Source organism: Mirounga angustirostris, unplaced genomic scaffold (assembly GCF_029215605.1).
Source record: "Mirounga angustirostris isolate CCGP_5_RB_7025 unplaced genomic scaffold, mMirAng1.0.hap1 SCAF_15, whole genome shotgun sequence".
In the NCBI taxonomy this organism is placed as follows: Eukaryota; Metazoa; Chordata; class Mammalia; order Carnivora; family Phocidae; genus Mirounga; species Mirounga angustirostris.
Window position 1 is genome coordinate 61,872,226 of NW_026991723.1, and position 13,032 is coordinate 61,885,257.

Consider the following 13,032-nt stretch of genomic DNA (forward strand, 5'->3'; position numbering starts at 1 on the left):
AGCGACAAGGAGCCACTTACATTCACAGTCGAACATAGGGAATGGCCAAATGGGTGCCTCCAGAAGGAGGTCGCCTTCCCCAGCATCCTCCTCTGACCCCTACCATGGCTCGCTCACACTACGTGCAACAGTTTCTGTCTGTTTTGACCACCTGTTTAGACCGTGAGCTCCTCGAGGGCAGGTTTCATGTCCCATCCACTTCTGTGTCACAGAGCCTAGAACGGGGCCTGGCAGAAAGTTCTATCAGTGAGAGTGTGTCGCACTAGGGCACTGAGGCAGAAGCAGGTAGTGCCTGCAGCAGCCGTGTAAGTGGGCCAGTCGATCTCCTCTGCAGGCAGAACCTACAGGAGGAGGGCGGTCAGCTGATGGCCTTCACCGCAGCTTCAACTCTGTCGCCATATTTAATTCCGCTAAGGACACAATCTCCCAGGCAGCCTGAGGTCGGTGACTGAGTTGGGCAGGGATTCTAGAGCCTGGCTCTTTCGGTCCGATGCGGGACCTCTCTATGGGCAGATTTTACCCCAGAGCAGGCCACTGACGGGCCCAGACTTGCTGAGCCGCTCCCGACCCATCTCTCTTGCCCCCTCCATTCACAGCTATCAGCCCAGCATAATGGGCTGAGCGTCTCCCCACCTCCTCTTGTATCTTTCACGGGCATCCCCCCCAAGAGCTCCTGTACTTCTAAATCCATCCTGGCATCTAGTTCCTGAAGGACCCAGAATGACAAGACTTCATGGCATCCACCTGCTTCTCAACATTTCCCACCCTCCTCTGAAGCTGGCGTGACCCGTGATTATTTCCAGTCAATGGAATACGAGTAGAAATCATGCATGTGTCACTTCCAAGGAAAGATGGTTAAAAATCCAGTGTGCCTTCCCTACCCCCATCTTCTTGAAGTCACAAAATGGGAGAGTCCCACCCCAAACCTGCCTGGATCCTTGCGTTCCCACTTGGAGGAGAGCCCCTCGGGAGCACTTCTGACACACTCTGGACTTTGGGTAAGCGACAGAGAAATTTTACTATGTAGGCAATAGAGATTTCAGGATTTGTTTGTTCAAGCAGCAGGACCTAGTTCACCCTGACTGACAAAAGACATGTATCCTACACATGGATCCGTTCAGCACCTCTGTTTTCACAGCTCTCTTACCCCTCCAGCTTGCTCATGTCCCTGCTGAGACCGCAGATCTCCACGTGAAGAAGCCAACGTTACTCTGTGCCCATGGGAGGGTAGGCCAAACACAGGAAGAAGCCCCCGTTAAAAATAAAGTTAACAAGTTGAACTTTTGGCCCAGTACCAAGTGCTAAACAGGCCCTAGCGTGTTAGTTCCATCCACAGCCCCCGTGGGTGGCTGGCTAGGTCTGGGGAATTGGTTGGGGGCTGGCATGGCCAAGGGCACTGCCCTCACACGGGGGAAACCCTGGGTTGGTGTTGGGGGGAATAGGCAGGAGGCAGCTACAGCCTGACAGACAACTTAATCCTGATAGATGGGGTCACCTGAGTCCCGCGGTGATGGGAGTGGGGTGAAGCCCCTGGAGAGGTGATCTGGACAAACTTCATTCAGTGGGATGCTAATTCAGAAAGGAGACTGGAATTTATGCTCTCGTGGTGCAGTTGAGCAGACGCTCACTGATGGCCTGCCCTCACAGAGCTCAAGTCCAGTGTATGCTAGGACACACGGCAGAGGGGAAGACGGGCTGCTCACATCCCCCTCCTCCGGCACCCCTCCTGGCAGCGCACCGTTGGCACACGAGATTACAGATAACTCTGCCTTACATTTACACCATGTTGTGAGGTTCCACGTGCAACATATTTATTCCTTCTTACAGCCCTGTGAGGTCAGCATAATTGTCCCCATATGGTACAGGAATAATGACAACGGTGACAATACAGCAGCGAATATTCACTGGGGCACTCAAAGTGATTACTTTACCAGGGTGGTCTCATTTGTCAGCCCCATTTTATAGATGATGAAAGGGAGGCAAAGTGCCTTGCCCTGGGTCACCAAGCAGGTAAGTGGTACCCAACAGGGATACAAACCCAGGGTTCCTGACATATTGAGGAGCTCATCCTACAGGTACTAGGGACTCGGGGAGCTGAAGGATCTGGAGAGGGAGTCTGCCATACTGTGCCTAGCCTCACCCCCACTGGGCCGCTCTCTCCTCGTGCCCCTACAATGCAGCGCCTGGACTCAGGGACTCTTGCCTGCCAGATCCGCCCCCCTCCCCGGCACCCCAAGGGTTCCTCTCTGTTGTCCTTCCCACCCCGGCAGGTCTCAGCGCTGCCCTCCTCCACATCCTCCCACACCGCCTCTCCACCTCTGTTCAAGCTTCGGCATCTCACCCTTCCACTGCTGGAGTAGCCTCCTGGCTTCTCAGTGTCCAGGCTCATTTGTCTACCATCTAGGCTCTGCACTCCCACTGGCCCTGATCACAGCATGACCACGTTCAAAACCGCCACTATACATGGCTCCTCGTAGTTCCAGAAGAAAGTCCAACCTTCTCGACACGTGATTCGAGGCCTTCCACACCCACCCCCAGGCTACCTGTCCCTCCATAAGCCCTGCACTCAGGGGAAAATGTAATAATTCAATGCTCCCCAAACACACCTCACACTTTGTCTCCCTCCATCCTTTGATCCTGGAGCTCCTGCCTGGGATCCAACCTCCATTTCCCTGAGTTCCTGCTTTTCTGTCAAAATTACATTGGCCCTTTCAGGCCCATCTTGATTTCCTCTCCTCCAGGAAGCCTCTCTTGACCTAGATATGATCTTCCCTTTCTCTCAATGCCCTTGGCATCCCTGGTCTCTTTCTTGAATGTAGCATTTCCCAAGTGCCTGTCTTTGTGGATATCTGTGATCAGACGCCCCTGCCATCCACACCTTTAACAGCCTCTGATGTCCTTCGAGGAATCACCTCTTCTTCACTCCCTACTCATGTGGTTGGGCAGGGCTGACCTCCCTGCCCTCTCCCTCCATGAAAGACGGGCTTATGTCCCAGACCATCAGTGCCATGTGGTTGGCTCAGGGATGGACACATGACCAGCTTCGAGCCAACGAGAGCTGAGTTTGGGACTTTTGCTGAAACATTTGGGAAAGGAACACTCTTCTTACTGGAGTTTCTAAACTGGGAGTGTGTAAATTTGCAGCTGGTAAGGGCCATCTGTGCCACCACATGGGTAGAGCCAGCTTGAGAGTAAAGCCAAACAGAGGAAATCAGAGCCGAGAGAGAGAGACATTTTTTAAGACAGCATTTCAGTCCCTGGATTCAGCCATGCCTGAGGACAGCCCACTCCAGGATTTTTCAGTCACATGAACCAGTTCAAGTGGGATTTCTATCACTTGCAAGGAATCCGAAGCAATACACCTCCTAAGGGCCAGGTACCACGCTGGGCAGTGGGGCTAGAACCACAAGAAGAGGTAGTCTGATCCGAAAAGGGCTCATTTTCTACCTTTTTATTTCTAAGAATAGCTGTATTGAAATATATTCATATATCATAACATTCATTCTTTTGAAGTATATGATTCTACAGTTTTTGAATATTCATAGAACCGTGAAGTCATCACCACGATCCCTTTCTATCTTACCTTGAAAATGGCCAATATGTGCTGGCCCTGTTCTCCCCTATGCACCAGTTCCGCCCTCGAACCCTGGGTTTTATTCCCTTCTGCAGCACCAGTGACTGCAGTAGGTGCTCAATTACTGCCTGCCAAGTTGTACTCAGACACCCTTGAAAAGCTCAGCCTCCATCCACCAGCTGCCTGGGCCCTTTCTAAAGCACAGTGAATGAGAGAACAGATATTTGGCAAAGCTGCTTAAGGAAAGGACATACCTATCACGAGGCTTCCCCTGGATTTTTCTAAGCTGGATCCCTGCATCAAGGTAGATTTCCTGAGAGGTGCACACCTAGAATGTGCTCCTTTGGCTCCCTGAACTTTCCCTAAGTTTATCACATAATAATTTAAACTAGTAACAAGTGGGAAAACATATAAATCCAACAATAGGGGAATGACTTAATATTTATGGTGCACCCATAGGATAGAATAGTGTACAGCCACTCAAAATCATCTTTGCAACTGAGGACATGGAGAAGTACCCATAATATAATGTTAAATTAATGAAACAAAATATAAAAGGGCACATAGAGTGAGATCTCAAGTACATAAAATAGTAAAACTTGGCAACTAGAAGGGAATAATGCTAATTATTAGGTGTAATTGTCTTTGTATAGGGGGATTATGAGCAATTATTATTTTTCTTCATGCTTCTTTCTAATTTTCCATTTTTCTAAAATGAACATTACTTTAGGGACACCTGGGTGGCTCAGTCAGTTAAGCGTCTGCCTTCAGCTCAGGTCATGATCCCAGGGTCCTGGGATCGAGCCCTGCTTCAGGCTCCCTGCTCAGCGAGGAGCCTGCTTCTCCCTCTGCCTGCCGTTCCCCCTGCTTGTGCTCTCTCCCTCTCTCTCCCTCTGGCAAATAAATAAATAAAATATTTAAAAAATAAAAAATTTTAAAATAAACATTAATCAAAGTAGAAAAGCCAACACTGTTTCTTATCTCATCCCTTGGTTATTATTTAATTTTATTCATTTGGCTACTGAAGGATGAGAAACAACATGTGAAGAACATTCTGAATCTCCCATGAAACTTTTTTAAAAAGACGTCGTCCTTCAGAATCTTTTAATCAAACATGTAAGTAATGTAATCCACCATTTTTACCTTTTTACCTTGACTGTCAGGAAGCTCAGAGCTAAAATGTAATACACAAAACTGTAATAACCCAGGTTCTTGGTATAATAACCTCCATGCTTCTATATGTCTTCTGATGCTTCTTTTATTTGTATATTCAGTCGTCTCACTTGTGTTTTTATATACTCAACTCTACTTTGGGATAAGATTTTATCTAGAGCAGAGAAAAGAGGTCCTAACCAGCAGATGCTCTGTTGGGATATTTCATTTTTAGGAACACAAGGCACTGAGTGGGGCTTTGAACATTCTAGTGTTATTCTAATTATAGTGAGAGGGTCAACCTAAAGAAATTCAGGCAGGAGGCTCCTTTATTGAGAGAGGTTCTCCCAGTGGTCAGATTAACCCATTACTTGGTAAATCTCCATCTCTTTGAAGACTGCATGGACCAAGGTCCCTCCTGGCTGCCCACAGCCTCTGGCCATTGACTGACAGCAAATGTCAGCAAAGCCAGCCAAAATCCATTCACCACATCCGTCTTGTGTTCAAGTCTACAGACAACAAGTGACACAGCCAGGAAGTGATCAGGGAGTACACACAATCCGCAAAGACGGCCCATGTGAATAAAACAGGCCCCAGATGCTCTAACACAGGCCCCAACCACCCTTCGGATCACTATGGATCTTGCTGCAATTACCCACACGGAGCATTCCTTTACTGCAGCTCAGCAAGAAAGTACCTCTTCTATGGAGATGGGCCACTTGAAAAAATTAAGTATTATATCACCTGCATGTTCTCCCAAACATGACACCTCATGGCAGGAGATAACATACGTATTTGATTGTAAGCCAGGATTCTTCTTTTTTTGGTGATAACTTCACTGATCCTTCACAAGATTTCAAAAGTGAGAAAAACAAAACAAGCAGTCTTGATGTTTAGTTGTGACCATTTTATCACACCTAAAGCTGCAACGTCTTACTTGTGACCACGCCAGAGGAAAACGCAGGAAGGGAGGCAGGAAACATTGCGTTGGTGCTTCCAGCATGTCAGACGGAGGCCTGGCTGCCGGGCCCGCCAGCTCACGGCACTCCCCACCTGGGCCCGTTATCCCCCTGGAGTGTCACACCACCACCCTACCTAGTACGTGCAACAGCCCCGCTTTTCCAGATGCGAGAATCTAAGGTGAAGACAGATCCAATGACCCCACTCAAGGTCACCCAAGGGGAAGATAACTGGCATCTGACTAGAACCCAGGTCCCACCCACTGCAAAGCCCTCGCTCTGTGCCCCTTCACACGGCCAGAGACGCTTCTCTGTTTGCACGAGGCTGAGAGTACCCTGCGCCCTCCGTCCCACACTGCTTCCTGAAGATTCCCACCAACTGAAGAACCTCATCTTCTCGCCTTTGGGCCCTCTCACTCAGAAAGTCATCAAGACACACTTGAAAAATAAATGTAAAAGCTTCAACCCACACCCTGAAACCAAGCACCCATGCCTTCGCTGCCACAAACAAGCTAATGTGAAATCTCTTTCAGGGAGGCTTTCTGAAGGGAATCAATTGATGATGAAAACATTCTGCAGATGACAACATTCCGTGATGATGCAAGCAGGGCTGCCCTAGCTACAACTGTTTCTGTCTCCAAAGAACCGGCTCTCTCCTGTCCCTTCTGAAAGAGTATGTATGGAGGCAACAGGGAAACAGCGCCGAGGGGACATGCCTAGGTCAGAACTGAGGTGCGCTGTGCATTTCTGCGTGCCAGACAAGTCCCCCGGAAAACTTGCAATGTTCGGGCAAAGATGAGGGCGACGAGAATGCCATTCAGAAACAATTCCACACTCGGGTTAGTTCTGCTCAGCCTCCCAGCTTGCATCCTCCCGGGGCAGAAGGAGGCTCTCCGCTTGCAGCAGGCGGCGCGCACCGCCACCAACTGCCACCCGTTCCTTCACCTTTTATTTACAGCGCAGAGCAGGCTGGTTCATCAGTGAAGGGGGGAGGCGGGGAATAAAGATGCCATCCAGATTTCTGTTCTTTCTCAGGGGACAAAAAAAAGGGGGGATATCAGGCGAGAAGGAAGCGGAGCCCAGGCCGCACGGGCAGCGCGGAAGCGCAAAGCTCCTCTCCGAAGGGGGGGAGGAGAGGCACCTGGGCTGGGAGCAGAGGCTCCCGGGGAGCTCCGGGAAGCCGGGGTCAAGCCCAGCACCCGGCCCGGCTTGGCGCGGTGCTCAAGGCGCCAACAGACCGCACTGCACAGGAAATCACTGCCCCCTTCAGGCCGCGTCTGAGACGCGGCGGCCGGAGCGGAGGGGCTCCCTCAGTCCGGAAAAACTCGCAAACCCGACCTCGCGCGGCCGGCGATCGCTCCTCCAGACCCCCTCCAGCTGCCGTGCAGGCGGTGTAGGTCCGCGCTGGAGCTTCAGCCAGAACCCGCGCTGCGGGCGTGAGGCGGGGGGCTTGGGATGCGAAGCCCTGGGCTCTGCCGCTCCCCTCGGAGAAGGAGGCCGAGAGGGCCAGCCCGCTGCTGCGCTCCAAGTCCGTGCTTCAAGTCTGCGCCCGGAGAAACTGCGCCTGCAGCCTCAGGGCCGACAGCAGCGGCGCTGCCGGACACCCCTGCGCGTCCGCAGCGAGACCTGCTCAGGGCACTCTCTGAGCAACTAAACCGAGGGGGAGTCTCCCCATAAAATCGCTCCGGCTGCAGGCAGCGCCGGGCACATTCAGGCAGCAGCCGTTTAGAGCCGGCGGCCCCACACCTGCCCGCGCGGTGCGGGCTCCGAGCCGCCTGCGCGCACCACGCGCCCAGCCCTCCTGCGCGCTCTGGCCCCTCGGGTCCCGGAGCCCTCCGGACCTCAAAGCGCGGCCGGGCTCTCCTGGGGGCCCGCGAGCAGGCCATGGCCTCTCTAGCCCCGAGTGGCCCAGTTTCCAGTCAATGCGCCTGCCTGTTCCTCCCACCCGGCAGTCCACAGCCCCACCAGCGGGACCTGGGCAACCACTGCAGGCCTTTTAGAGGGTCCAGTCCCCACCTTCTACACTCCTTCTCCGGTCAAAGGAAACCCGTCTTCTGTCCCCCACCCCCCAACACACATACACACACACAATCCCAGAGGAGGGAGATGCTCAGCAAATCTTGGTACCAGCTGTGCCAGCCAAGCCCGGAGGGACCCCGGGGTGAACACTGAGCACCAGCCCGCGGAGCCCTCGGCAGGCACAGGCGGCTCAATCTCAAGGGCTCTGCCCAAGGGTCGAAGCTTCCCTCGGTTCGGCACTCCCTCACCCGCCGCCCCCTCCCCCCCCCAGCCCCGACGGCGCGGGCGGCCGGACACTCACCTCGGTGTCGTAGAGCCGCAGGTCGAGGAAGTAGGGGCGCAGGAGCGACTCGTTGCGGATCTGCTCGATGGCCAGTTCCACGGCGGGGAGCACGCCGCGCCCGATGCTGCCCTTGGCCACCTCCTTGGTGAGCGGCATGAGGCCCATGATGGAGAGCGGCGGGCTGCTGGGCGGCGGCCGGGGGGCACCTCGCGCCCAGCCCCAGGCCCCGGGCGCCAGCGGCAGCAGCAGCGGCAGCAGCAGGAGCAGCAGCAGGCGCGCGGGCGGCGGCGGCGGCGGCGGCGGCGGCGGCGGCCCGGGCTGCCCGGAGCTCCGCGGGGAAGCCATGCCGCGCCGCGGGCTGCGGGCGCCGGCTCACTCGGCCCGCATGGCCTGGCCCGGCCCGCCGCCCCGCGCCAAGCTCTCCCCGCGGCGCCCGCGCAATGGCGCCGGCACCGGCGCCGGCTCCGGCTCGGGCTCCTGCTCGGCTCTGAACGGCCGCGGCGGCGGCGGCAGCGGCGGCGCCCGTGACGGATCAATCACGCCGGGAAGGGGCGGGAGCGAGCGGAGTGCGGGAGGCGGGGAGCGAGAGAGCAAACGCGGAGAGGGGGGGCCGGCGTCTTCGCGCGCGCCTCTCTCCGGCGCGGCCACCCCGAACCAGGCCGCCTCCGCCCGCCCCCGTGCGCGCTCTGAGCCGCTCTCCCGCCGGGAGCTGCTCGGCGGCAGCCCCTGGAAGCCCGGCCGGGGGAGGGCGGGCGTCAGGAAACGCGGGAGGCGAAGGCGAGGCTGCTCGGCGGCGGCTCGGGCCGCCTCCGGGGACGAGGACGGGCCGTGCGCGCCGGGGGAGGGGGAGGCGCTGGCGCAGGGGCGGCCGCGGGGAAGGCCGCCTTCCCAGCACACGCACACACGCGCCCCGCGGCCCTCCGCCGAGCGGGCTGTCGCTGTCCGCGGACCTTCGGGGACCTGAGCGCCCGGGGACAGGGGTTGGGGGACCGAGCCGTGCGTGCTGGCACACGCAGTGGCCGCCGCCGCTCCGCCGAGCTTTTCCTGCACGGTGGTTTGGGACTGCTGCTCGGAGGTCTGTCTGGGAAGGTCTGCGCTGCGAGCGCGCCACGGAGGCGTCCTAGAGGCACCTGCAGCCTTATGCTCTTCTGTTCTGCGCGGGTGTCCGCGGAGGCCCTAACCGAGCCCGAAGGGGCGGCCAAAGATGCCGCCGGCACTCTAACATCCTTTGGTGCTAGGGTGTCCAGAGCTCAGGGCCTTGACTGAGAGCCCTCCGAATTCCCCACCAGACTGAGAAGCCGTCCTCTGCCAACCTCAGAAGAGATTAGGGTCCTCACCTTGCGCCCCCTCCAGGCATTTGACCTCCCCGCGTCCCCACTCCCAGAGGGCTCCGCCCTAGAATTTTCCCTCTGGGTGGGAGCACTACTCGGAGCAGATCCCTGCTTCCCTTGACTTGGTCCTCTCTTGGCCGGGTCGCGCAGGCTGCACTGGCTAACCTTAGGCAAAGCAGTCCTGTGATCTGACCGAGCCCCTCCACGCTTGAAGAAGAGAAATTGTGGGTCATTAAAATATAAAATCCCAAGGGGTGATTAATGAGAGGAGACAGTAGGACATCAAATGAGAAAACATCCTTGTGCTTGAGCCAACCATTGTGGGCCATATCCACGACCTTGCAACAAGGTTGGAAGTTTAACCTTCACTGAGCATTTACTACCTGCCTTATAATGTAATCCTCACAACAGCCCAGTGAACGAAGTCCTGTGTTTATGATCCTCGATTTACAGGTGAATACACTGAGGCTCAGGGAGGTTCCACAGCTTGTCCAAGTACACAGAGCTACCAGGGTAGGACTGGAACCCAGAGCCAGCAGGAGCTCTGTACATAGTGCAGTGGGAGCCAGGATGGGGGACAACCTCCACTATGGGAGGGGCACTGCCCTGACTTTCAATTGTTCAGAACCTCGGTTCCCTCAGGTATGTGGTGAAGGAGTTGGACCAGATGAAGTCCACAGACTTGCTCTTCTGGAGTGAGGTAGGGGCAGCCCTGAATCACAGGCTAGTTAATCAGGAAGCATGAGGACAGAGAGGGGAGGTTGTGCCCAATCCTGGAGAGTACCTTGGACAGCTCTGGGGAGCCCAGGCCAAGTACTCCTGTTCCCAACTCCTCTTTCTAGGCTTCTGCACACATCACTCCTGAGCTTCACTTAGCCAAAGGACAGAGCTTTGCATGGACAGAGCTCACCTGAGCATCTCCACGAACAAGACCAAAAACGGTCCAGAGGACAAGGTAATCTCTCTTAGCTGGTGTTCACTTGACATCACAGCTGTCCTCTAGCCATCGGCTTCTGGCATCGGCCCTTCCTCAACTTCTCAGTTCAGGTTTCTCAATGAGCATTTTCACTTTTTTTCCTTTTTTTCCCTTAGTCATTTGTGCTTTCCTTGTAAGCTGTGCCAATATGGAGTATCCACAGACACCTACATCTGGGAATAAGTTGAAAGCTAGGATAACTTTGATTGACATTTTCTAAGTGGTTGAAGGCCTTGCCTGACCCCTGCCTTTCAGCCCCTCTGTCTCCACTTATGGGGTGACCTGGCCCCAAGATATGTGGCCTGGGACCAGCCCTGACCCGAAGAGTGCCAGCCTCACTCTCCGTCAGCCTGGATCCAGGCCAGGCTCTCTCATCTCATGCCCACTTCTGATGCCTGGGCATCCCTCTGGTTCCCAGATCCTACCCTGGCTTGTGTTCCAGTTTGGATAACTGGACTCCTGGCATGCTTCCTAGGTCTGAGTTCCTGCCTTGGTCACCAGCCTCGAGTCCATATTCCCCTACAGCTGGAGTCCAGCCTCTTGCTTTAAAATAATCATTCATTCCTTCAACAAATGTTTTGCAGCTTCTACTGTGTGCTGGGCAGTGTCCTAGGAGCTGAGGAGGCAGGAATAAACAAGCCAAACTAAAATCCCTGCTCTCATAAAATTTACATTCTAGTGGAGAGAAAGAAACAATAAACAGAAATAGTAATAAGAAGATATCTTAGTATGACAGCTTATGAAAAGTGCTATAGAAAACAAAGCAGGAAAGAGGGTTGACTCTGATAGGGTGGGGCTGCAATTTGAAATGGGGGGGTCAGAGAAGGACTCATGGAGGTGATTTTTCAGCAAAGACCTAAAGGAGACGAGCAAGCAAGACATGCAGATAGTGTCCCAGGTGGAGGAACAGCAAGGGCAGAGGCTCCGAGACAGGAGTGTGCCTGACATGTTCAAGGAACAGTCAGGAAGCTGGTGTGGCTGGAGCAAAGTGAGCAAGGGGAAAAGTGGTAGTATCCAAGGTCAAAGGCAGGCAGGATCAAGTAGGACTGACTGCACCTGACAAAGTGGAGAACAACTGGAGGGTACTGAGTGGAGCAGTGACATGATCTGACATATTTGAACAGGATCAAAAGGGGGAAGCAGAGAAACCAGCTAGGAGACTGTTATGATAAGCTGCGCTTGGTGGCAGGAACCAGGGCGCAGAGGAGGTGATGAGAAGTGGCTAGATTAATAACTGTTCTTCTCATTATTAATGGGAATAATATGCATCAGCAGATGCCAAGTCCCAGGACCATAGTAAACACTGATTTATAGGCTCATCTACCTTACAAGGGACATAGTAGAGACTTAAGAAAGCATCATGCTCAGGGTCACGCACCTAGAAAATAATAAAACATGCATGTCAGTCCAGGTCTGTATGGCTTAAATTCTCATCTTCCCCAAATCCTGCCTCCTTAGCAATTCTTTCTCCCATGCCCTTTCCCTGCACACAAGAACCAGAAGCCAGTCTCCAAACCCTGGCTTAGAGGTTGGGGCTGCTTTGAAAGATGATGCCAAGTCCCTATCTGAGGATTTTGGGGGCTCCATGATCCATCTGGCTTGCCTTTGAGCAGGATCCCAAAACCAGGCACCCCCCCTCTTGCTATCTATCCTTTTTTCAGGCTGGGCTGGACACCCCTCCCTGCCCTGGTGCCAGAGGCAGGGATCTGCCCTCCTGCAGCTGCCTCCTCCCAGGAACTGGCTCCAGTTTCCAATACCCTGTTCCCAGTCTGACCTGCCATCCCTGTCTGCCTCTGTTCTTACTCCAGCAACAGGGAGGTCTTCTTTTACTTTTTTCTTTAAAAAAAAAAAAAAAAAGCACAAAACCCCCAAAATTTAAAAAACCCATAAGCCATCTTACAAGTATCTCCCATGTATTTCTTCTCTTTCCCCCATGTATTTCTTATTCCTGTTTACATTGAAATGTTTCTTTCAACCAAGTAGCTCAGCTGTTTTTTTAAGTACCTTGTTTGTTTTCAATTCTTTTTTTTAAATAGGTAAGTTATGAATGTTGGCTCCAAAAAAGATGAGCTGAATGAATCTAAGTTGCTCTTCCCTTTTCACAAGGCATGTTTTTAAACCATAAAATTGGGTTTCAGGCATCAATGTGGTCTGGTGACACAGTTCGGGTAATAATAATAGCTACCATTTATTAAACACCTACCTACTCTGTGCTAGACACCTTGGTATGCATCATCTTAATCTTAATAACTGCCAGAAAAATAGGTGTTAGGATCCCAGTTTTGCAAATTACAAGACTGAAGTCCAGACGGATTAACTAACATGCCTAATGATACTTGGCAGAGACAGTGACGGGGCCCAAATCCAGTCTGTTTGACCCCAAACTCCTGCATATTTCTCTATTCCACATGTCTCTCCTGGAAGATACCTTTATATGACTGAGGAGTTAATAGTCTTAAAGAACTAAAGAATGCTCCTGAGGATCGACACCAGAAAAATGTAAAATGGGGTCGCCTGGGTGGCTCAGTCGGTTAAGCGGCTGCCTTCAGCCTGGGTCATGATCCCAGGGTCCTGGGATCGAGCCCCGCATTGGGCAGGGAGCCTGCTTCTCCCTCTCTCTCCCTCTGCTTGTGCTCTCTCTGTCAAATAAATAAAATCTTTAAAAAAAAAAAAGGAAAATGTAAAATGACTTGGCCAGAGTCCCTCACCAAATGAGAGATGAAGCTGGCCTTCCTCCT

General features: G+C 53.5%; 1 protein-coding gene across 1 annotated transcript in view; it reads right to left on the reverse strand.

The window, feature by feature from the left end:
- Positions 1-12,907, reverse strand: part of GABBR2 (gamma-aminobutyric acid type B receptor subunit 2) — a 344,696-nt gene extending 331,789 nt beyond the window's left edge. Inside the window, exon 1 of the mRNA XM_054509321.2 lies at positions 8,006-12,907. Coding sequence (XP_054365296.2) covers positions 8,006-8,332 — 327 coding nt within the window. The 5' untranslated portion in view covers positions 8,333-12,907. The remainder of the gene's footprint in view (positions 1-8,005) is intronic.
- Between the last annotated feature and the right edge of the window lie 125 nt (positions 12,908-13,032).